The 23,071-nt window shown below is 51.8% G+C and overlaps 7 protein-coding genes across 11 annotated transcripts in view; 3 read left to right on the top strand and 4 right to left on the bottom strand.

Moving 5' to 3' along the window:
• Positions 1-292, bottom strand: part of H257_08547 (hypothetical protein) — a gene marked incomplete at its 5' end in the record, with an annotated part of 922 nt that extends 630 nt beyond the window's left edge. The window contains one exon of the mRNA XM_009834460.1: positions 27-292. Coding sequence (XP_009832762.1) covers positions 27-292 — 266 coding nt within the window. The remainder of the gene's footprint in view (positions 1-26) is intronic.
• A 439-nt stretch (positions 293-731) lies between these two features.
• On the bottom strand, positions 732-5,235 carry H257_08548 (TKL protein kinase). Of its 3 annotated transcripts, none has more exons than XM_009834461.1 (7): positions 4,237-5,235; positions 3,816-4,180; positions 3,121-3,769; positions 2,764-2,982; positions 2,121-2,710; positions 1,536-2,076; positions 732-1,474 (listed from the first exon to the last, which is right to left on the bottom strand). In XM_009834461.1, the coding sequence occupies exons 1-7, from the start codon at positions 5,192-5,194 to the stop codon at positions 762-764; spliced, it is 4,035 nt and encodes a 1,344-aa protein (XP_009832763.1). In that variant the 5' UTR covers positions 5,195-5,235; the 3' UTR covers positions 732-761. The 3 variants fall into 3 exon arrangements, with proteins under 3 accessions (XP_009832763.1, XP_009832765.1, XP_009832764.1); XM_009834463.1 differs by having other exon boundaries at positions 1,525-2,076; XM_009834462.1 differs by having other exon boundaries at positions 739-2,076; positions 4,237-5,227.
• Positions 5,236-5,688: 453 nt separating this feature from the next.
• On the top strand, positions 5,689-7,179 carry H257_08549 (hypothetical protein). The gene is made up of 2 exons (XM_009834464.1): positions 5,689-5,749; positions 5,794-7,179. Exons 1-2 carry the CDS (start codon positions 5,726-5,728, stop codon positions 7,042-7,044), a joined length of 1,275 nt encoding a protein of 424 aa, XP_009832766.1. The 5' UTR covers positions 5,689-5,725; the 3' UTR covers positions 7,045-7,179.
• Positions 7,180-7,914: 735 nt separating this feature from the next.
• H257_08550 lies at positions 7,915-10,858 on the top strand. 2 transcript variants are annotated; one of them, XM_009834465.1, is made up of 5 exons: positions 7,915-8,118; positions 8,177-9,199; positions 9,531-9,638; positions 9,696-9,800; positions 9,857-10,858. In XM_009834465.1, exons 1-5 carry the CDS (start codon positions 7,978-7,980, stop codon positions 10,769-10,771), a joined length of 2,292 nt encoding a protein of 763 aa, XP_009832767.1. In that variant the 5' UTR covers positions 7,915-7,977; the 3' UTR covers positions 10,772-10,858. The 2 variants fall into 2 exon arrangements, with proteins under 2 accessions (XP_009832767.1, XP_009832768.1); XM_009834466.1 differs by lacking the exon at positions 7,915-8,118 and having other exon boundaries at positions 8,136-9,199.
• A 229-nt stretch (positions 10,859-11,087) lies between these two features.
• H257_08551 lies at positions 11,088-15,974 on the bottom strand. Of its 2 annotated transcripts, none has more exons than XM_009834467.1 (14): positions 15,723-15,974; positions 15,476-15,674; positions 15,332-15,424; positions 14,987-15,282; positions 14,851-14,913; positions 14,460-14,772; positions 13,923-14,304; positions 13,365-13,472; positions 13,161-13,316; positions 12,778-12,911; positions 12,409-12,689; positions 12,166-12,314; positions 11,721-11,809; positions 11,088-11,608 (listed from the first exon to the last, which is right to left on the bottom strand). In XM_009834467.1, the coding sequence occupies exons 1-14, from the start codon at positions 15,943-15,945 to the stop codon at positions 11,206-11,208; spliced, it is 2,889 nt and encodes a 962-aa protein (XP_009832769.1). In that variant the 5' UTR covers positions 15,946-15,974; the 3' UTR covers positions 11,088-11,205. The 2 variants fall into 2 exon arrangements, with proteins under 2 accessions (XP_009832769.1, XP_009832770.1); XM_009834468.1 differs by having other exon boundaries at positions 11,721-11,824.
• Positions 15,975-16,224: 250 nt separating this feature from the next.
• Positions 16,225-19,516, top strand: H257_08552 (hypothetical protein). Its single transcript, XM_009834469.1, has 5 exons — positions 16,225-17,721; positions 17,774-17,935; positions 17,994-18,252; positions 18,309-18,731; positions 18,782-19,516. Exons 1-5 carry the CDS (start codon positions 16,273-16,275, stop codon positions 19,459-19,461), a joined length of 2,973 nt encoding a protein of 990 aa, XP_009832771.1. The 5' UTR covers positions 16,225-16,272; the 3' UTR covers positions 19,462-19,516.
• A 687-nt stretch (positions 19,517-20,203) lies between these two features.
• Positions 20,204-21,411, bottom strand: H257_08553 (hypothetical protein). The gene has a single exon (XM_009834470.1). It carries the CDS (start codon positions 21,394-21,396, stop codon positions 20,341-20,343), a length of 1,056 nt encoding a protein of 351 aa, XP_009832772.1. The 5' UTR covers positions 21,397-21,411; the 3' UTR covers positions 20,204-20,340.
• Positions 21,412-23,071: the final 1,660 nt, after the last annotated feature.

Genomic DNA, 23,071 nt, shown 5'->3' on the forward strand with positions numbered 1-23,071 from the left:
TCAAGGCCGTGCAGGCCGCGGAAAACCCCGCGATCTCCGCTGTGTAACTCGTCGGCGTCGTGGGAGTGCACGTCGGGTACGTCGATGCAGCGATTTCTGCATTGCACGTCGTCGACCCGCACAACCCGTACGTGTAGATGGTGTTGGCGTTGGTTCGGTAATCGGCAAAGACAGTTTCGAGCGTCGGCGGAGTGCCACCTTCCAGGTCGTCAGTGCACGCTTGAGTCAACGTGACGGCGTTGGCGGTGATGACATCGGCGTCGCAGTCAGCGCGCGCCACAGAGACGGCCATGCTCAAAGCAGCAACAAGGTAAGTGAATTGCATGATGATTGGTAGCTGGGGAAGGTGTTTGGCTTGGCTGAGGCGAAAGGCAAAGTGAACTGCTTACAGATACGCACGATGTCAAGCTATGTTTAGAGTGCAGCCATGATGGAGCTAAATGCGTAGCCAATGGATATCCTACTACCGACGAAACTCCTTCGACCTGATAGACTACTTAGATGTAATGAATCGGTACGATATATGTGACTAAATTTGGAGCCAATCCAAAAGCACTACAGCGCCTCCATCTTGCAACAATCAACCGTTAGAACGCACGATTGTCATAGAGCAGCATGCAACAATCGTAGCCGCTCCTACATGTGACATAGATGCACCATCGCCTTAACGTTACGAGGAATTGCAATCTTCAATTACTACAGAACTACTATACACGTCCTACTAGGTAGTACACGTGACCCCCAGGTTATTTTATTTTCTATTACTCATCCAGGAGACTTCTGGACTCTGGGACCAAGTCGTCCGTGACGGAGCTCTTTCGGTCGTCGTGACATCCTAACGTCATCACAGCTTCCATCGCCATCGAACGCTCGGCTTCGCTTCGCCCGTGTTTGGTGATATACATCAGAGGGGCGTGCATTCGCTCATGTAAGCTTGGACTAAGGAGCTTGCTGTCCATGTGATCGACAATCAACGCCACCACTCGAAGCGCCGACAGCCGAGTGGGTGTCGCTCCAAGAGCTGCGAGTATGGTCTCGAACGCTTCTTCCGACGCCACGATATCTTCGGGTTTAATCCCGTGAGGAATTTGCTGAGTCAAGACATCTAATGCTGTCCGTCGAGTTTTGGGATGTTGAAGGAGGGGTAGCACTGTCGCCAACGACTCAATTCGCTTTTCCTCGTCTTGGTTGCTTGCAAAAACAGCTCGCTTGAGTTTGGCTACTGCCACGGCATACATGGAAGTCGCTGAAAACGGAGCATGGAAGGCAGTAGTAGTAGTGCCCACATTCAACAACCGTAGCGTTGACAGAGCGACATTCGATGATGGGTGATTGGTTTGAGTGGCGAATGCCCTGAGCTTTCGAATAATAGCGGGGTCGTCTATTAGCAACGTTTGGAATTGCGGATGGTGGGCTAAGTGAAACAGAATAGCCAGCGCCAATATCTGAAGCTCTGCCCGACGCCCTTGTGGCTCTACGTATCAAAACAATATCGTCAAGATCGTCATCATCAACAGATATCACCTGTACTACACCTCGGGGTTTGGCCAAGAGGTCAAACATCAAAGGAATCCCTCGCCCTTTTACCCCCACCATGACCCCTGGTTCAAAGAACGTCATGTTGGCAATACATCGAAGGGCATGCAGTCGTTCTAGATGGGACGAAGGGGGGCCTGCAGTTGTGGCGAGAATGTGAACAGTTTCCGGTTCCTTCGCAATCGTCGCCACCGTCTCTGCTCGTGTGGCTACATTAGCCAGCACGGCCGACACGCGATGGGAGGTGCATTTGGGCAGCAGCTTTAGCAGAATGGCCACCCCTCCAGCGGACAAGAACGCTTCTTCGCATCGGCCGGGGGTGGTGGCTATTGCGTTCTGCAACAATTCCAATGCGAGATCGACAAACGGCGTGCCATCTCGACGTCGAGGAACAAGTTGCTGGACAACCCAAGCGACAATCGGTACAAACGAGTCGATGCTGGACGTGATAAGGGTGAGCCGGGCGAGTGTTTCCAGTCCGAGCAGCACCAAATCGTCTCGTGCAAGGATCAGCTGAAGCACCGCCCCCGCCCCCCCCAGCTACGGACTCATTAGTCATCACTACTGGGCTATCCGGGCACTACCTCTACCATCCATTCGCGGTTTGTGGCTTCAAGCGCTAAGTTGAAACACAAGTGCAGGGCGGTGGTGTGGATAGCTGGGTCTTGACTTTGCACTAAACACCCAAGCCCCAATTGCAACCCGCGGTTTCGGCTGAGCTGGCACCGGCAATCGTCCGAGATGGCGACGTTGTTGAGCGCAACAAGGCACGCTTGGGGGTGTTGATTCTGCTGAAACAACGTCCATAGCAGCGGGACGGCGCCAGCTTCGACCACTTGTATCGCAAATTCGTCACTGATGTACGAAGCGGTGGCCAGGGCCAGCACCAACACATGCGTGTGCTGGCGCCGTCGCAGCATGGTCACCAGCACGGGGATCAAACTGACCGTTATCTTCCGAGGCAACACCCCGATGGAATTCGCAAGCAGACGCAGCGCGTGGTGCTGTTGGTCGTACGACATGTCTTCCACTTCCGTCACCACGGGGGGGAGTACACTCACGTCAAGGGCAAAATCGTCGGCTTCGTCCGACAGATTCGCGAGTATCCACATCGCGTGTTCTAGAAGTTGACCAGACCCCCCTCGCAACATGTCGTAGACCGCTGCCAGACCATCTAATTGGAGTAGTTATACCCGTAACAGCTGTATGGAATTTGGATGGACGTACTGTCTGCCACGACCATCGCACACGAGGCTGCGTCGACGGCGGTGATGTGCGCGAGGCCACGCAGAGCAAAACTCCGCTGAACAAACGTACCGTGTCGCAATAGTTTGAGCAGGGCAGTCACGCCGCCTTGGTTTCGAATCGTTGCGGCTATGTCGGCGCTGCGAAACGCCAAGTGACCCAGGACGGCGGCTGCCAACTCTTTGCATGTCGGCGTCACCCCTAGCACCCATTGTCAAACGCTGACATCGTATGCAAATGCCACGAGTCTCACACTCATGTGAATCTCGTGACCATGACGCATAGATTTCAACTGTGAAGTAATTATATAGAATAGTATGCGATAGAGTATATTTCTACCTCGAGTTGTCAGGTGGACCAGCGGGTCAATCACACCGCTCGCGACGAGTTTCGTAGCTTCGGACGTCATGTTGTGCAGTGCTTGGAGCGCTCGCTCTTGGATGGGACCACGCCCATGCACCAGTAGGTTCACAAGGCTGTCGACGTCGTCGTTGGCTACCATCGATTGGACGTCGGACGTCGACAAATGCAGCGACTGCCGATGGAGGCGGCGCTTGGAGGCGTCGTCTTTCGTGTCGTCAGTAGCATCCTCTTCTGTGACGCTCTTGAGTGCATACCCGTACTCTCGAACGACAACTTCTACGGGTGTAGTAGTAGAGCCTTCCGAAGTGAGCAGTGACGGCGCTTGGCTAGGGAGCGGATCTACGAGATGCGTCGAGGGGGCATCTTCGCAGGGCTTCTGGACGACCGAGCCGCAACTGTGGCAAAAGAGTGCTGTGGCCAACAAACTGGACGCACAGTAGGAACACGTGGCAGCCTGAGGAGCCGCCTGAAGGATGTCATGCAATGCATCCACAACGGTTGCAATGGACGGTCTCGACGATGGATCCGCACAACACATGGATGCAATCAGAGAGTGCAAGGCAGTGCAAATCCCGTTGTCACGACTTAGATCGGGTAGAAGGTTGTTTCGAATGGCGTCCTTCACCTATAAAGATCTCGTCAATTTTTCCCTTTGGTGGCTTTTGTTATACCGTGGCATCGGTGGTGCATTCTGGAAACGGAACATTCCTAGTCGCAGCTTCGACAAAGCACAGGCCGAGGGCGTAAACGTCCGAGGCAAAGGTCCGACTGCTGTTGGTCAGACACTCCGGCGCCGTCCACCGCAACCCCCCTTCTTCTTGACACTCGTTTTCCCCTACATTCATCGTGGGGCTGCTTCGAGGCGGTCGGTCGCCCCGGTGGACGTGAAAACTGCACCCAAAGTCGGCGACTTTCACATGTCCGTCGTGGGTCACAAGCAGGTTGTTGCACTTCAAATCGCCATGCACGGCGTTCTGGCCGTGCAAATGCTGTACGCCCAAGGCGGCTTCCCACAACCATCTTGACAGCTTCTCGTCTACTCGTATTCGTTTCTTAGACACGTCCAGAGAACGGATAGTGCGTCATACATACGAGAGAGGGGTTGTTCACATTCCACTATACACTGGTCGAGACTGACGCGGGCCACTTCGCACAGCGCAAACGGCCGCGCGCCCACGTGGCACGCACCATAGAGGGTCAACACATGGGGATGCCGCAGCCCAAACCAGAGGTCGAGCTCGCGCTCGCATGAGGACGAAGTGTCGAAGCACTTGACGACCACTGGCGTGTGCGTTCGCCACATGCCGTGGAAGACACTGGCGGTGGCCCCCCTCGCAAACGCCACGGGGTTCACGCTCACGTCTTCGGGGGGGATGAACCACGGAGGGACGGCTTCGATGGGGGCGTGTGAGAGGCGCTGGAGGGTCTGGAACGCCTGTTTCACGAGCTGGCGCTGCTGCTTCTGTGAACCTCCAGTCGTGTTATTGCTGTGTTGCATCGAATGCAGGAGACGCATCATGGCTTCGCGTTGCTTGCGCGCGTCCGAGCATTCGTCGACGAGCAGTCGATTCGACTGCAACAAGGCCGTCCACTTGGCCCCTTCAATTTGCTGGTCGGCGTCGTATTGGGCGCGCCAATCGGTCATTTGCGCAATGTGCGCGAGGTTGAGCACCACGAGCAGCTCGTCCACTTCTTGGTGGAACACTGTGATCTTGTTGAGCACCGTGTCTTGGGTGAGCAGTCGCGCGAGAAAGTTGGACGCCATGTACTTGGTCAGAAAAGCATCGAAAGACTCGAGCAACTCCGCGTACCGCTTGACCACTTGCACGGACGGCAGCTGGCCTTTGGTTTCCATCGCCGTGAGCTGCGACAGGAGCTCGTGCAAGCGGTCGCTCACGCGCTGAAAATGGGCTTCGTTCACCGACAGTTGATCGCATTTGCCGTTGATCCCGGCGAGAAAAGATGCGATCTGGGGCAGATTTTGGATCACCAAGCCGGCCCCGGGCACTAGGACGTTGGCGACGATGGCCACAGCATTGAGTGCAGCCATTCCCCGTTAATCTAGCCTTCGTTCCACTCGTTGACCCGAAATGAAATTCAAAATGCGACAAAAGCCATGAAACGGCGGCGGTTTCGACAAGCTTGGTACGTTTCACGGCCTTCTTGCTCAAGTTTGCAATGATTCGATTTAGGATATCATACTCGAGGTTGTGGTCGTCTACTTCACTACCTACGCGTTGTAAGCAAGTACTAAAGCGCCGTGACTTGTGCGTGGTGGAGAGCAGAGGGATAAAAATGCTGTGAGTCGATCGATGCCAGGAACTTCTCGCACATCCTGCAGGCATAATTTCCTGAGCTCACAAATATCAAACGTCCAAGCTTCGACAGTGCACTTTGCAGGAAAAATACTTCGACGACCGCAAAGGCATACAAAATGGAAGTACAATTTTCTCGAAGTACGCACATCAGTTGTGTCATACAAAACGACAGTATAAGGTCAACAGGCTCAAAAATATACTAGAGAATGTATGCCATCAGTTGCCAACGAAGTTTGGTTGTCCGTGCAGCAAGCAACCCAAACATGGCCGACAACACCGTGGAGCTGGTACGCTACATGATCGCATCCTCGTGAATGACATGTGCATGCAGATTGCCGACAACGACGTGAAAGGAGGCCCGGAACGGCGAAGCGGCCGTGCACCGAAGAAGCCTTCCCAGTCGTACGAGGACATCCTTGAAAGAGAAGACATCGTCAGGAGTGTGGCGAAAATCGACCGAGCGTCCAAGTTGGCAGAGGCTCATGGAAACGCGGAGGAGGGTGAATCCATAGACGTCGACTTGACGAAGCAAGGAAAGTCGTCCAAGAAGCGAAATCGAGGGGAAGTGGAGGAGGGATACGTATCCCTGACAATGCCGAAGGAGATCTCTGTCGTTCTCAACTCATACAGCCCTTGCGTCATGTGTCACGAACTGCTAGGGCTGGACGTGTTGTCGCACTGCCTCGACTGCTGCAAGTACTTCCACACCCTGTGTCTCAAGGATACAACGATCCCGTTGAACTGTTCGTCGTGCGAGCTCACGCGGGACGCGATCAACGCCAACCCGAGCTACAAGAACAACGAGGTGTTGGGGGAGTACAACGAAATGGGACCCGCGGCTGCTGCGAAGCACTTGTTTGAGTATCGTATGACACTGCTCCATCGTTATGCGCATCCCGATCTGCACAAACACTCGAAATCCAAGACATCGTCGACGCCATCCCAAGTACTTGTAGCGGCCACGCCAAGCAAAGCCTCCCCCAAGGGCAAGCGGCGGCCAAAAGGCAAGGCAAGTGCCAAAGGTCGAAGTCACAAGCGTAAAGCTCCATCCATGGCCACCCCAGCCATCCATGTTGACGAGATCGAACAAGACGAAGAAGAAGAGGAACAAGATGCCAACTCGTTCTTCGACCAAACGTCCATCCCGGTGGAGCTGCCTACGAAACCCAAGCAGACCAACACTCCCCCAACGGACACTGCCGAGTCCACGGCCAAATTCAATGACATGGAGCCACAGCAGGCGCCTCTCCATCGCCTCCGCCGCGGGAGCGGAGATTTCACTTCGTTTGGGGAAGATGTGGTGAAGATGGAAGCCACGGCGCGGACGGGCGAGCCGTCAGCCGACATGAAGGACTTTGGCGGGAGCATCGATGTTGATCTGGTGCCGCCGCCGCACATGGCCTTGTTGACGGCGCCGACGCCGTCGCCGCCGCCCCAAGTCGAGGACATTCCAATGCTGGACAACATCATGGACGACGAGCAGCATGCTGCTGTGGAAACGGAGACGTACGAGAGCGCGTGGCCGGCGGGTATGATGTTTGGCGACGATGCAAAGGAAGACGACCCCGATCAAACGACTTAGAACGACAGCATAGACATCACGGCGATGTACGTTGTGCTGGTCAATAGTACATAAATGACCTACTACGTATGTTTGTAAGTCGTGCACAATCTCATGAGCCCAAGTGGTGTTGAACATGATTCATAACGTTATTCATAATACCCTGTGATCCTTGCATCCATAATAACAACCCAGGCAAGCCAAAGCAGAAAATATATACTACAGGACGTAGTAATAGTATAACGTTACCATTATAATATTATTTGTACTTCAAAGTCTTTACTACATACAGTAGTATAAGTTATTACTCCACGTTGGTTAATTGCCCGAGTAAGGAGTACTACTATTAATACTTACTACTACGTAGTGCAGTACTAGTATGTACTCTACGTACCGGAATGAAGTACTATTAATAGTACCAGTACAGTATACTAGTACTTGGTACCTTTTGGTAACCGGACCTCAACTACTTTTGAAGTTGTTTATAATTTACCAAGCATTCGTTTTCATTCTAGAATTACTGCAAGTGAAAACTATTAATACTGTACTGTAGGTCATTCATTCTAACTGTGAATAGGTACTCTATATATATTGTAATGTTACATATCACAAATAAGCTGGCATTTTTCGAATTATTCTATTGACCGTCAGGTACAAAATATCGAGTTTCGATTTTAGTTGGTCACATTTATCGACCTCAAACTTACCGTCGCGCACTCAGTTCTTCTTCAATCGCTGTCAAACAAGGCGGAATCGCTTGCTGCTGCTGCGTACATAAGAATATCTGCCCGTTTACCAGAGCTACTACGTAATACTACTACAGCTGTAGTATTCCACAAGGAGGAGAAAATGCCGTGGCTCTGATTGGTCAGATCTGGAACGAAAAGCGATCTTTTTTGAAACCGTTGAGAAAGTCGCCTGTTCCAACGCCGCCAGCAGCGAGCAGCATTAGCCATGGACATTCCCGTGAAGCGCACGTTCTTCCCGGCGATTCGGCTCTCGCCTCGGGAAACTAGTGGGTATTATGCCAAAGCCACGCGTGCCTTGGAGCAAGTGCGCGAGGCGGCCACGACGTTCTCATGGAAGCGCGTCGAGGTACAGTCATCGTCGTTGCCTGTCGTGCACACACCAATCCATCACGTTACATGAACAGAACAAAGATGGCCTTGTTGTCGGCAAGGTGCACATCGTCGAGCAACATGGAACATCGTCCGCCTCCCGTCAACGGAAGAACACAGCGTGCCTGGTGATGCGCGGCACAACCACCGTGCGTGCCACGGTGGCCGAGGTGGTACAGCTCGTTGGGGCCGCCGACACTGCCGACGCCCGCAAGGCCATGCGTCGGCTGCACGGCAAGAACTTTGTGGACACAATGACGTTGGCGCGCGTCCACTGCGGCGACGACGACGACGGCCGTCTGCAGTCGTGTCATGTCAAGTGGGCGGCGTTCAAGGAGTCCGACACGAGCGTCGACTATTGCTTCGTCGAGTTCGCAGGGGTGCAAGTGGACGCGCGGGGAAGTCCGCTGGGCTTTTGCATCTTGTCGTCAATCGAGCGGCCGAAGGAAGTGATGTCCATGGCGGCGCTCGGATTCCGCCGCGACGAGTTCCATCGCACAGGCTTCCTCGTGTATCCGTCCCTGGACAACCCCGAGGCCGTCCACGTCACCGCCATTGCCCAAAGCACCTCCACCGACAAGACAACGTCCGTTGACAAGCTCGAAGCGACACTCCACCACCGGCTCAGCCGCGTCCTGCTCGCGCTTCCCGACTTTGTGACCATGCGCCGCCTCGGGTGTCTGCCCGCCGTCGACCGATCGCAGTGGATCCAGGACGCGTGCCGAAAGTTCTGCGCCGTGTGCCTCAAGTCGTTTCACTTTTTGCGCAAACATCATTGTCGCATGTGTGGCGAAGTCGTCTGTGGCACGTGCGCCGTGCCCCGCGAGGTGGACCTGCCGTCGCTGGGGTCGAGTGCTCTGGTTCGGGTGTGTTCAGTGTGTGTCGGCCGCGCGCACGCCGTCGCCGGGCAGCAGGTGCAGGTGTTCTCGAGGCAGCGACGTCCGTCGTCCGGGGTGCCGCCACGTCATCGAACGACGTTAGTGTCACAAGTTGAAGGGGGGGCTACAAACAACCAGTTGGCGCTGGATCCGTTTGATGTTGTCGACCGACAAGTGCTGGTATTGTCGTTTTACCCAAAATTTGGACTTTTGTGCTGATTCGCCAAACCTATCGAATCGATTCTTTGTACTGTCTTTTGTACTGTCTTTTGTATGTCAAAATTATCCAATGCGACACTAATTTAAGTCACACACTAATTCGTTGAATTGGTCGAAGAGTGGATTTGATTGGCTACTTGATTCTTGATCTGGGTTTTGATTGGTCGATGGATTGTCTGCCGATTTGGTCGATTGAGCCTCTAATTTTGAATCGACTTGGCAATAACGTTATGCGGATTAATAAATCAGCACGAGAAGGGGAGATGAATACCACGAGGGTGTTTATTTGTAGGCCCAGCACTACAATCGACTGCATCGGCGTCAGGACGACGACCATGATCTGGACATCCGCACGACGCTGGGCACCGCGGACGGCCACGACGACATGCATCAGGACCTGGTGCGACGACGGGCTTGGTTTGTGGGAATTTGAAGACTAACTCATGTGCTGGTGCAGGCGACGACGGCGCAACCACAGCGCGCCACGTCACGCGCTTCCCCCAACGTACCCACGACATCCCACCGATTAGTTTACGACTCGTCCGGCACTAGTGGACACGAGGTACTGGTGCAAATCGGTCGGGGTACGGGTTTTCTAAATGGATGGTTGGTATATAGCACTTGCAAGAATCTGAGCCTCATCAGGAATACCAAGGGATGGCATGTACAGTGGCTTCTGTGGGGGCCACGCAGTTGAGAAACGTGCAAGAATTGAGTTTGAGGTTGACGCGAATTCGAGACATGCTCAACCAGAACAGCATGCCTCCGCCATCTTCAGTCTCAACGAGCTGGGTCATGTTGAGCCCATCGTCCGTCCCACACAAGTCCGTCCATACACAACGTCGCCACGCATTGGAACGGGATTTCGAAGTGCTCGACGACGACGATGTACGCCAGGATGTGTTGCACAGCAACGACGTGGCTCCAGAACTGGCCGACAACAACTACTCGAGCAACGACGACGACGGCGGGTTGGATGACTCGAGTGGATCGCTGCACGAGGAAGGAGGCGAGGGTAGTGGTCACTCGAACGGCCACGAAGATTTGGAACGGTCCACGTCTGATTTGGACTCGAACGACGAAGACATTCACGACGACTTTCGCGACGACGAGGACGAAGACGATCTGCTGGTCTATAACCAAGCCGCTACAAGTGCTAGTTTTGGCCACAAAGCAGAAACGAATGGTGGGGAGCCACCGCCGTCGTCCACTGCGGCCAAGAACAAAGCCAATCTGGATGGTTTCGATGCGCACAACCGCCACGTCATCCCGTCGGACGTGGACGACTTGCGGTTTCAAATCTCCCATTTGCACCACCTCCTGGCCCTGGCCAACCAAAAGCTGGACGCCGTCGAAGCATCCGTGGCCCAGTCGCCCCAGACACACAACCCAACGCACAACGTCCACAGGACAGTTGGCGTGGTGGAGCTGCAGACTGGCAACTCTGCCACGGATCCTTGTGTGGTCCAAAGAAGGCACGCCCACAGGGCAGTGGTGTTGGAATTGCATGCCATCATGGGTTTGGATGAATGAGAGTGGGCGGTGTTGCCGTAGTTGTACGTACAGTAGCTGGAAACAAGTAAAAACAGCTTAAACAATGTATCTATGTACTTATACAGTATGTACTGTATGTACTGGGTGTTGTTTCGAGTATCAAAAGCCTCGATAATCTTAAAACGCAAAATAGATCTCACACACTATTGGCTAATCCAATCTTGAGCGGATCTGATTGGCTCGTTTAGAAACGACAAGTCTATTGACAGTGCCAATCACAAGTTAACGGCATGATTCAATATTGAATACTACTTTCTACTACGTATTAATAGTAGTATTCAATATTGACTGTTAATAGCGAATTCACAATTGACTCTATTAAATTCAATCTATGATTACAGGAGACCAACAGCCCAAAGCGTCTTGGGATACTGTACTGCATATGTACTAGTCCCATGTACCGGTATATCGAGCTATGCTGGGGGGGTGTCGGAGGGCGACTGGAGGGCCTTGGCTGACGCCTTGCTTTGCAGCATCCCCTTCTTAGACGGTCTTCTCTCCAAGCGACTGATGGCCCCCAGCACCCGCACCTTGTCGGCGCTGTGCTGAAACGTCTCGACGAGCTTCTCCTTGGCGCAGATGTGCCGGACGAAGAGCGTCTGCAGAGCTATGGCCGCGTCCGCGACCGTGGGGGACGACGGCGGATACCGCGCGAGGGCGACCCGCAACAGCAGCTCAAGGAAATCCGTGAAATACAGGAGCTTCTTCTGGACTTCTGGTGGCGCCATCTCGTCCAACAGCAGCATCTTGGATGCGAAAAACAAATCACGCATATCGCGTTGTTTAAGCTTGTCGTCCAGCACGTGAAAGGTCTCCCTGTGTAGATACATGTATATATACTTGAAAACGAGATATGTTGTAGAATATATGAAATATATATTTGTGAAATCAGGATATATATATTTTTTAGATCGTGGGGAGGACTTACATAAGTTCGATGAATTCTTGAATCGCCATGCCCCGCGGTTCCCCAACGCGGCAGTAATGGCCACTGTGGGCAGCGTACAGTTCTTTCAACTATCAAAACATATACTTATAATGTTATTGTCAAATCGATTCGAAACTGGAGCCCTCATCAGAATCGAATGTCTTAAGAGAATGGATTAAAGAACCGACTAAGCCAATCAAATCACGTTCTGGTAAATTTCTGCCAATCCAAAGGATTGACTCGGATCAGTGGCTCCGTATTGGGCAAACCTTAAATATACTAATCTTTGTATTGCATAGTTTGTAGAGGATTAAATTGGATCAAATGGATTGAAATGGATTATTTGGCGAAATGACTCACAAGTCCAAATTTGGGTGAAATGCACAGTATATATATTCCATGTCAATGGATTGGGATATACGGCTGTTTTATGCATACAACGTACCAACACGACGTACTCCAAGAAGCAGTCGCTGATTTCTTCCTTGTACAAATACCTTGTACGAAAGTCGTTGGGGTCTGGCGGGACCATCGGCATCAAGTGCTCGTCCATAATGCGGTGAAGCGCCAGTGCGGGGGATTCACATTCGACCGCTACAATCACATTCTTTCAACCATTCAAAATTGGAGAAGGAACACCCTCAAAACACTGATAAAACCTCGGGATCGTGGCGGAAAATGAACTTACGCTTGCAGTTGCAGTACTTGTTGATAGCAATGCGAAACACACACTCGAGAAACTCGAACCGTGTGAGGCTTCTATCAGGGTTGTCCTGCTGCTTGGCTTCTTCCGTTACCTCCAAATTTGCGGCCACAAACACATTGTCCATGTCGGAGGCTTTGCATCGCTCGGATGATTCGTCAATCAAACGGCAGTCGCTGAGGAAGTCGTTAAACCCAGACAGCGACACCGACACCTGGTCCACGGCCACGCGCACCCCACGGGCGCAATACTTTCGATACAAATGGCTATACAAATACAGGAAACGTCAATGAAAAAGAAGTGCAACCATATAAATATAGGAAAAATACATGCAATAATAGACTGGTGTCATACGTGATGGCTCTGTAATGGATGGCGCCGGCGGCTTCAAGTTCCCGTCGGCGGTCGACGTCCCTCACAATACGATCCACTTTCGAGTGCTTCAAGTCGACGGCATACGCTTTCGCGACCAACGCGTCCGTATCGACCTGGGAATAGAGTATTTCATGGAAATTTCAATGCATGGACATGACGAATTAAATCATTCTTGTTTTATATTTTAAAATATAAATATTAAAAGAAAGAATAGTTTTTAAAACAAATCTAGTATGTATTGATTATGTTTTAATAATAATCAATACATACAAAACATTATTATTATTAAAATATATTCCATGCATACTAGATTTGTTATAAATAATATCGACGTCATATAAAAATATAAAAATAGATCCTACCGGGGCTTTGCTTGGGCTTTCTTTGTAGCGAGACACAAACACTGACTTTTTGATATCCCACTTCAGCACCTTGATCGTGTTAGCCCCTGGTCGCGGCAACGTCGCGTGACACGGGTTCGCTCCTTCATACCGCGTCATGGCAATGTAATTCACATGCTACTCATACAAATCGTTAGTCCAAAGTTTACAATATATTTGGGTCACTTGAAGGGTTCCAAACAGCGGCTCGTCTCCATGCGCACGCAAGAGGCGGGCCGTCCGCTTATCTTTAAGCACCACGTACTGGCGCTTCTTGTCCGCTCCTGGTCCCATCTACCCCGGCATATGATAGATATATTACATTTTAAGTATGACACTTCCCTAATAGTGTAGTTTGGTTATGTATACGAAGTATAGATTTACATGATGAACCCAGCACAAGTAAGGAAATGCGACATTCCCCATAAGAAAGCAAATTGGTTTTATATATTATACTTGAAGTAAAGTAAATATATATACATATTTCGTGCATGATGGCTCCAACCCAAAGTAGAGTCGTATATATGCACTTTGGTCTCGACCGCGTTACAAATATCAAAAGTAAAGTATATAATTATACTACGTAGTAGTATATACATATATATCGCATGATGGCTCCAAACCAAACGAGAATCATATATATATATGTTCTTCGGTCTCGACCATGTTACAAATATTATACTTGAAGTAAATATATATATATTTCGCATGATGGTTCGTAAACAAGATTCAGATGTACTATACCTCAGTTTCGACCGTGATAAAGTACTTGGTTTTGCCTGGCGGGAGCATGCGGTAGAGCACAAACATGTCGTTGCTGCGGTTCATCTCGTCGCCAGTCCAGTCATCAATGGACAAGTGCAGTTTAACTTTGGCCTTGGCGTCCAGCTTGTGCGATGGCGTCCACACAAAGCGGTGCTCAGACCAGCGCCCGCACAGCCAGCACGCCCGATCCACGTACGGCCACCACGCGTCCAATGACGTGTTAGGGTCCTGATTGTCCTGGTGCAGCTCAAAGTGCTTGATCGCGCAGTGCTTGTGCTGGGCTTGCAGTGCAATCGGAGTCGACTGCGGCCTGACGAATCCCCTCGAGTCGACAACACCTTGGTTGCCGACCATGTGGAGGCTACAAAACGAAACCAAATCAAGAAGAGGGGATAATCCTCAAAGGGGCGTGATTCGCAATGGGAAGATCAGTAGGAAAGGAGGGGTCATTCATTAGGAAATATCCGTAGAAAGGCGGAATCATTAGGAACCATGACGAGTGCGGACTTGACGTACCCCACGATGGTGTGGTTGGCCACTAAGGCGGCGGCTAGAATTCCGCAAGCTATGGCATCGAGGGCGTTGTTGCTAATGTCGAGATGTACGAGCACTTTGTTGTTCGTTAGCGAGGTGGCGAGGGCCGCTGCGACGCTGTTGTTGGGGCAAGAGTTCAAACTGTTCCAAGACAAGTCGAGCACACGCAGCGAAGTGTGGTAGCCAAGGGCTTCCACGAGTCGCTGGGCGCCGACGCCACGGATTTTGTTCCACGACAAGTACAATTCCTCGACCTTTGCGTTTTCGGCCAACATACTCGCAAGCGCTAGCATCCCTACCATTAAAAAAGCAATATATTATATTGCTTTAATATATATTATTCCAGTGGGTGGGTGGTTATTTATCCCCTCACCTGGTGTGGAAAACTGGTTCTCGGACAAGTTGAGCCTGGTCACGGTTTGGTTTTTCTTGAGAGCTACAACCAGACACGTTAGGTTTTGACGCTTAGCTTGTCGTTGGTAGTTTTGTTTTTCGGTGTGTGGGTGTACCGTCACAAAGAAGAGTGACTGCGCGGTTGTTGAGCTGGTTATGCTCGAGATTGATGTGGACCAGGGTCTTGGAACCGGTTATCATGGCGGACAGAGACGTGGCAGCGTGTAAATTCAGCAGGTTGTTGGACATGTCCAAGCACCCCAGGGTGGGGGACGCCCCGAGGTTGGCAATCACGTCGCTGGCGGCTTGGTCGGAAATGCGATTCGACGCCAAGTTCAGGGAATCGATCCCTGGGATCAACGCGATGCTCTCCCCCATCGCCGCGGCCAGTTCGTTGCCAATTTCGTAGTGACTACAGGAGTCATGAGGTTGCACTTAAACAACACGTGTCAAGTCTGTACTGGAGGTCCACACGGGGGGAATTGCACTTGCGGATCACACCCAACGGCTCTGGACATCGCGCGAGCTGTCGCAACCGCGACAAGTACGTCGTTCTACACGTGTGGTAGTTAGTCGATGGATCAAATCATAGAAACAGGAACAACCTGGGGGAGCCGGGGCGGGGCCGTTTTGATCGAAACGACGTGTCGTGGTGTTGAAACATTGTCCAAAATCGACTTAACGCATCCGTGCCGTGGTAGTTTTCTGGCATGAGGGGGCGTAGCTGGGGGCCGTAGTCCGCTTCCACCGCCCGCTCGTCAAAGGGAGACGGGGGCCGCAGCTCGACACCGACGTCTTTCAGATCTAATCATGCCATGAATGGTCGCGATCGTTATTCATGGAGTAGTCTACTTGTGAGAAATGTGAGTTTTTCTTTGATGGGGGGCTTGGTCAGTGGCGTTATGGTGGCATGTCGGGGCTCGCGGAGGGCAGTGGATACCCGAGGTGCCGTGGCGCTCGGGATGACGCTGAGCGATTTCATCGCCCCCCTGTTCGAGCGCCCTCCTCCCCCTTCGGGAGTTGCAGGGAGCAGCGACTTCATCGGCGACGCCGCCACCGGCCGTGTCGGGACCATCGCCGCTTAAAATAGATGTGTCATCGTCGTATCCGGTGTGTATCCGGTGTGGCTGGCAGCACGCCACGTCATGAACTGAGCATCAAATGAACGAAGTTTCGAAAACGAACAAAATGTCTCCCGTGACCTCAGTTTTCGCCAAAAACGCATGCGTTTTATCAGCACCGACAGGTTGTGTAGCTCCCAAATCAATCAATCTTACGAATTAAGTAGCTAAACATGAGTCACTGGACTTACGACTTTTGGATAACCTTCTACGAATCGACAGCGGATCTTATCGAAAGGTTGCGTCATCGACACTTGCAATTCTTCTCGACTCAGGACCGTATGCGTTGGGTGTTGCTGTTGCTGGTGGGCCTACTTGCCTACACGGCGACGGCCCAGCAATTGCTAACGTCGTACGTCCGTGTGCAATGGAACTCTACGAATTTGACGGCGATCGAAGGGTACGAAGCTGTGCTTCGGTCGTCAGTGGTGCAATTCCTGGCCCCCAACATCACGGCCAACGTCACATTTCTTGAAATCCGCGCTTCGAATGCCAACATTTCAGTCTCGCAAAACTTCACCATTGAGTTTGCCGTCCAAGCCAACGCCACGACGGCCACAGCCTCGACGTTTCTCACCACATTGCTCAACTCGACCTCGACGACAAGCAACCTCACTCGAGCCATCACGACCAACATCAATGGGGCTTCCATCACCTGTGCAGTCGCCACCACGCCTTCCTCCACGAGGTTGCAAGTGGCCCCTACCCCCTCAACGGTCACAGATTTGGCGAGCAATGCCTCGTACATTTTTGTCAACTTGCGCTACCTTGGGGCGCCATCTTTTAACGCGACCAACTTTACTGGCACGGCGTTTTCGCTGTCGACACTGACCCGCATGCGATACGCGTTGTACTCGCTGCTGGCCATCAAGACGGACGAAGAAGCCACCGTGCTGCAAGTGACCAACGCCACCGTCAGCTCCAAGCGCGAAACGGACGTGCTCGTGTTTTTTAGGTTCAACTCAACCTCCCGCCTGGCCAACACGACGATCGCCACGCTGGTCAACGGCACCACGACAGGCACGGTCACGACGACGTTGGCCGATGCCATGACATCGTTCAACTTCACCGCTCGAAGCTACAACTTGACCGTCGACGTGCCTTGGATTCCGGCGTCGGCAAACTGGTGGATCATCACCTCTGCGACCACAACCACCAACTCTTCCAATACGACTAATGCCACCAGCACGACTACCAATTCTACCACCACCACCAACAGCACCACCCTCGCACCGCCCCCATCCAACTCGACCAACACCACCAAGGCCCCATCGCAGTCGTCCATTACAACCCCTCCCCCCTCGACCACCACGTCCATAGTGTTCCCCACCACGAAACCAGTGGCCACCACCCCCCAGCCCACCTCCCCGTTGCCCACCACCGTCGTCCCTCAATTGGACGGGGGCCTCGTGCCTTTCCCTTTTGTCTACGCCTTCAACGTAACGACGGCGGCGGTCGCGCCAGTGTACACGCAGCCAGGTTACTGCGGTGGCAACAATCAATTCTGCTTGCACTTGAAGTGGGTGGTGGAAGACCCTAAGGATGCGTACGTGCTTGCGCGCATCAAAGGCCAGTCGTACATCAACGCTTCGGTGCTGGCGAGCTCGTACGGCCCAGCCGTCAACGCGTCTGTCGCTAGCGTGTGGACCCTGTACGACATTCCCCGCTCGTCGGTGATCTTGGATTTTGTCCGGTCGGCGGACTTAGCTCTCCTATCCGTCGACATCTCGGTACACCATCAACCTTCCCATCTCTTGTGTAGCTTAGCCTTTTTTTACGTAGGCCAACCTGTTGAGCGCCAACTCTGCCACGTCTACCGTCACGAGCACGAGCAACAGCAACATTTATGTCCGATACACGGCCACGCCGATTAGTGCCAAGGAATTGGTGCTCGAAGTGCGCATTGTGGTGGGCACGCCCCCCGCGATCGCCACTCAAACGTTGGTATGTGTTTCTTATGTTGCAGGTCTTTTCGAGGTAGGTTGATTATGCTCGTACATAGCAAGACGAAGGGTGTGCGTATTGCTCCAAACTTGCGTCACAGTGCCGAAACGACCCGACGTGTGCGAGTTTGAAGCTGTGCGTGGACAATGCCACGTCAGTGTGGGACCAAACCAACTTGATTCTCAACGGCGACTACGGCGACAGCCTCAACACGACGTTGGCGACGGGGGCTTGCTTCAACTATGGCGCTTCATCTCTTGGGCGAGACCTCTTTGACAAGTACATTCGTTGCATGCTAACTCGGTCGTGCCCTTTCGGTACAGCATATCCTCCCCGAATATATTCAAATACGGGGGCTTATGACACAATGTAGTTGTGGACGGACCGTCCAAACTCGTGTGGCAGGCGCCGACCCCTGGGTGGATTCAACTCCAGCTGCTCCCGTGGTCGCTTTCGTACTTCAACACTCTCCAATTCAACCTATCGTATGCCAACAATCCTCCGTGTCCCGTCGTCCTCTCGAACAACAATACGACGGAGAATCTCACGCAGCAGTTGGCCGCTTGTGTTTTCAACGACTGCGAAGTCGTCGTGCTGTCCAACACGACGAATGTCACGACCATTGACATTGTCTTCAACAACCACATCGGCCCCCTCCCCGTGCTCTCGTGGGACCCATCCGAGAGCCTTCCGTTCATCGACACGGCGTTCGCCATCCTCCCAAAACTCGCGTCTTCGTCTGCCTTGACGCTTCTGCCAGTGAACGACCCCGTCACAAACCCTGCTACCCCCCAAAGTAACTGTTTATTTGTGGTAGACTCTAATGTCTGACATGACTATTAATAGCCGCGTGTTCATCGTGCTGGCTGGAATTCCTCGAGAAATGCTTGCTCGACGAAGGCTGCAACGCGTACATCAACTGCATCATGAGGACTTCGTTCGAGTCCATCTCGTCGTTGATTCAATTTGGCCGCACGGGGGCGACATTCAACCTATCCCCCACAATTCTCTCATGCACAGACCCGACGGTGCCAACGTGGTCGTCGTGGCGGGCTCTACAAAGGGCAAGCCATTGCTACGCCCAGGCCCAATGCCCTGTTGCGACCCAGGGTTCCAAGAACATCGTGTGGCAGCTTCCCAATCGGACCCAGTCAATCACGTACACGCTACCGGCGGACCCGACCTACTCGTCCCCGCCCCAGTTTGTGTTTAAGAACCAATTGGACTACAATTGGAACGTCATGTATGGCGGGGTCACGGATTTTGGCTGGGTGCTGCCCACCATCTTGGACATTCCAGACGTGGTTGTGAGCGACCCAACCAACTCAACCAGCGATGTCGACGGATCGTTCACGTACTCGTGGGTCGTCACGTATCCATCCTATGCGGGCTTCTTGCCCAACTTCTTCATTGGAGATTTTGGGGGCAACGCCCTCACGATCCTCAACGACGCCCCCCCCAGCGCCCTTCTCGTTGTTCAAAACAAGACGTGGAATGCCACGGCGTGGAACTTGCCTCTGTTTTAATATGCGTTAGTGAAACCAATGATCTTACTGTTAATACATGTTTACAGAATGCATGGATTGTTCGGTTGGCATGGCGAAATCATTAACACTATTACTACGTAGTAATAGCAAAACTATGCTACGGTAGTACTAGTAGTCCGGAGTACTGTACAATCTACTCATGCGTTGTGGCGTACAGTATTGAGTGTACAATCGTACCGTAATACTGTACTATGTAGTACTGCTAGTATTAAAACTGGAGAATTGTATTTGGTCAAGGATTTTCAAGCACATTCTTTTGTTAACTGTCGTTGCTGTGAGTGTTGCTTTGAGTTCTTGCAATCAAGGATTACTCGAAACCGTTGTGATTGGCTTGCTCCAGTAACGTTGCAATTATTCCAGTGCTACTGTATCGCAAGGTGAAGATAAAAATGTTATTGCAATTTTATCTCAATCTACACCATTCGAATACAGTATTCAAGTTGTTTAAATAACGGCAAGGTAGGACAAACTCAGTTAAAACAGATCAGCACCATCGTCCTACCGGCCGGCACATGTGGTCTCAAGACGGACCTCCATCACATGGTATCTACAGTATCTATCGTACAGTACATTGTACCAGCAGGTCGTCGATCCCTTGGCAGCTGGCGCCGCCGTCGGAGATTACGACGAGCGAATAATGCACCCCCAGCCCAGCAACCAGATCGACCGACTTTGCCTCGCAGAATGATATGATACACAGTAATATGCAGTAATATGCGGCAAATAATTGCATTTTCACACGATCAACTATTGCTAAGGCTACGACGGCAACACTTGTGACGAACAACACACCAAATAAGTTAACAATCGCTTCTACGGCACGGCACGGCACTACTCGTTTCACCACATCTACTACTACTACTTTTGTCGGCGCATGTGGCGCAAACACAGGCCGTCGGTGCTTTCGCTGATCGCTAAGCGGTTGCACGTGCCTTCCTTGCACACCAAGTCCTTCCGGTGGTTCTCGCACAGCCCTCCGCCGCGGTCGGTCCGGCCGCACTCTGGTACCCCACAGAGGCGCGACCCTCCATGTTTTGCGCACAAGTTGGCTCGCTGGGCGCCGCTGCTGCAGTCAGCCACCGAGCACCGTCGACCGCCGCCGTGTTTTCGGCACCGTCCCCCGCCCTGGGAGCTCTTGTCGCAGTTGGCGATCGTGCAGCGGGCCCCGCCACCGTGCGCCTTGCACAGACCATGCGACTGCGCACTCTTTTCGCAGTCGGAAATGCGACAGCGTTTGCCGCCGCCATGGCTGATGCACAGCCGCTTGCCTTGGTTGCCTTTGGGGCAGCCAACGACGCTGCAGAGGCGGACGCCGCCGTGGTCTTTGCAGAAGCCACGATACGAGATCGACTTGGAGCAGCCTTCGGAAAAGCATTTGCCTGGGAATTCGGTGGTCGGGATGTCCACATCGTCGTCGTCGTTGCAGGGTTGGACTCGTGGCGGAGACGGCGACGAGGATGCAGCACATGTCGCGGGGAAAGTCAAGTCGTGGTGTATCGCGTCAAACAAAAAGTCCTGTGCACACTCCAACGTCAGCGCTTCGAAAGCATACTCGCCAGTCTCGGCGGCAAAGCTGCTGCTGGTGCATGTGGTGGCAGCCTGGACGAATGGGATTGGCTCCAAGAGACTCGCGTCGAAGAACTGCAGACCCTCGATGTGCACGAATGGCGGGCTCTCTTCATGTTTGTGTGACATGGGCTCGACCTTGACACAGTCTTGGGTCGTCATGAGATATGGTGGTGGTTGGGACGTCTGGTGGTAATAAGAGGGCGGATGGTGCATGGTGGAGGATGGCGGTGGTGGCAGGTACGTGTGATGATGGTTGGTGCTGCCGTGCTTGCCAGTCAGTGAGCTGAAATAGTCACTGTGGTCGACGTAGTAGTGGTGGACGAGGGTGTTGTACACATGAGCCATGATGTGTCGTCCTCGTGGGTAGTTTGGTGAATGAGTGAGCTGCATGTCGAGTCGAGTGGTGTGTCACGCGAAGGGCAAAGCCACTCAACACCATTATGCCATATTAAGGCCAAGTGATTGGATTGGTGCAACAACTGCAAACATAGGTTGGGCTAATTCCGTTAACATAGGCTATAGGCCAGTAGTACAGTACTGTAGTGCCCATATTGAACCTGTACCTGTGTAAGCCTAGGATAACTCAACGAGGGTTGTGCCTGCGTAAGTTGCTTGCGTGGAAAGAGTGGCTATCGGAAGATCAACAATGGCTTGGACCAAACATGTGGCATGCCACAATTGCTCGTCGTCATCGAATGTATTACACCGAATACGGTACCTAGGATATACTACTGTAGTATGTAGGATGAATGAATGGACAGGATGCAGCATGCATGCACGGGGCTGGTCAGTAGATGGTATCGATTCACCATAGGTAGTACATGCATTAGGCACAGCCGGGCGTTTGTATGACTGTTTTTCACGGGGTACCCCACACTGGGCGATTTGTTAACTCGGTGTGACTACACATTTACTGAGTACTAGTACAGTACATACTAGGATATCATAACATTGGTCTTGCCCACCTGGCAATAGAGAATAGAACTGTACTGTACTGTACTAGTACTACAATACTACGTAGTACTGTACGTAATACTAGTAGTACTGTAATGGACCGATAAATGTGGGGACAAGTAGGTAGTACCGTGTAGTACAGTGTTGGGGCTTTGCAGTGGTTGCTTTGATTATAAATTCTGTCGCCTCAACATCAAGGCGTGAGTTCCTGACACACCCAGTTTCATCGTTTTCCCAGCAGAGATCGAATACTGTGCATGTACCACTACTACATCGAGACCTACTCGAGGTGAGAACCACCAACCTTCGACTTGAGGGGGGAGGCTCTCATCAAGTGGTCTTTTCCCATATACCAGTACGTACAGTAGTACCACAGAAACAAACATCTAATTGATGAACCTGTAACCTGTGTTAGGGAACCTCACATGGGTAGCTCGCGGCTGGTTGGAAATGGGGCCGAACACAAAGACAAGTAGCACAAATCAATGGTCGTCAGAGACTTGATTGTTTTCGTATCTTGTTTCATCTGGACGGTGGTACTACGTTGAAAGATGATTATAGGACAACCTCGATTTTCAATACCGAATAGGAATGACAGTTGTAGGTTTGATACCCATATCCTAGTGCATGTACTATACAAGGTAATTTAACTGCCAGTAATATCGCAAGCTCGTGGTTCTCAGGATCTAACAGTAGTAAGTGGTAGCAAAAAGTACTACAGTACAGTACTGTAGTACAGTAACTACTACGTAGTACTAGTACGTATTAGATCTTTAAACCAGCTGCTGACTAACTTCCAATGCTACTGATATCAATACAATTGGACTGTAGTGCTTCCGAAATAGTATTTTAATTCGTCAGTAGATGTCAAATATGCATGCACTTTGCTACTGATAAGATATATATATTGCAATCAAAAACTCAGCAAATCCGAAAGAGACTAGGTACTGATCAAAAACGCAGTAGCCGATCATTTAAACCCTATGTAACCAAATCAAATCGATCAGCAAACACGTTTTATTAATGGTATGAATACATCTCCATCATATAATAGTTACTCTTCGAA

Source organism: Aphanomyces astaci, assembly GCF_000520075.1.
Source record: "Aphanomyces astaci strain APO3 unplaced genomic scaffold supercont1.19, whole genome shotgun sequence".
Lineage (NCBI taxonomy): Eukaryota > Oomycota > Saprolegniomycetes > Saprolegniales > Verrucalvaceae > Aphanomyces > Aphanomyces astaci.

Excerpts from the sequence above, each read along its gene's own strand:
- H257_08552 (XM_009834469.1), top strand. The coding sequence starts at position 16,273 with ATGCGTTGGGTGTTGCTGTTGCTGGTGGGCCTACTTGCCTACACGGCG. Across the intron at positions 18,253-18,308 it reads AACTCGGTCGTGCCCTTTCG|TTGTGGACGGACCGTCCAAA; the intron begins GTACAGCATATC and ends GACACAATGTAG. Across the intron at positions 18,732-18,781 it reads AAACCCTGCTACCCCCCAAA|CCGCGTGTTCATCGTGCTGG; the intron begins GTAACTGTTTAT and ends GACTATTAATAG.
- H257_08549 (XM_009834464.1), top strand. The coding sequence starts at position 5,726 with ATGGCCGACAACACCGTGGAGCTG. Across the intron at positions 5,750-5,793 it reads CCGACAACACCGTGGAGCTG|ATTGCCGACAACGACGTGAA; the intron begins GTACGCTACATG and ends ATGTGCATGCAG.
- H257_08551 (XM_009834467.1), bottom strand. The coding sequence starts at position 15,945 with ATGGTCCCGACACGGCCGGTGGCGGCGTCGCCGATGAAGTCGCTGCTC. Across the intron at positions 14,305-14,459 it reads GCCAACCACACCATCGTGGG|CCTCCACATGGTCGGCAACC; the intron begins GTACGTCAAGTC and ends TTCGTTTTGTAG. Across the intron at positions 12,912-13,160 it reads AAAGCCCAAGCAAAGCCCCG|GTCGATACGGACGCGTTGGT; the intron begins GTAGGATCTATT and ends CTCTATTCCCAG.
- H257_08550 (XM_009834465.1), top strand. The coding sequence starts at position 7,978 with ATGGACATTCCCGTGAAGCGCACGTTCTTCCCGGCGATTCGGCTCTCG. Across the intron at positions 8,119-8,176 it reads TCTCATGGAAGCGCGTCGAG|AACAAAGATGGCCTTGTTGT; the intron begins GTACAGTCATCG and ends TTACATGAACAG. Across the intron at positions 9,801-9,856 it reads CCGGCACTAGTGGACACGAG|CACTTGCAAGAATCTGAGCC; the intron begins GTACTGGTGCAA and ends GTTGGTATATAG.
- H257_08548 (XM_009834461.1), bottom strand. The coding sequence starts at position 5,194 with ATGGCTGCACTCAATGCTGTGGCCATCGTCGCCAACGTCCTAGTGCCC. Across the intron at positions 2,711-2,763 it reads TGCGATGGTCGTGGCAGACA|ATGGTCTGGCAGCGGTCTAC; the intron begins GTACGTCCATCC and ends TACTCCAATTAG. Across the intron at positions 1,475-1,535 it reads CCTCTTGGCCAAACCCCGAG|AGCCACAAGGGCGTCGGGCA; the intron begins GTGTAGTACAGG and ends TTTGATACGTAG.
- H257_08553 (XM_009834470.1), bottom strand. The coding sequence starts at position 21,396 with ATGGCTCATGTGTACAACACCCTCGTCCACCACTACTACGTCGACCAC.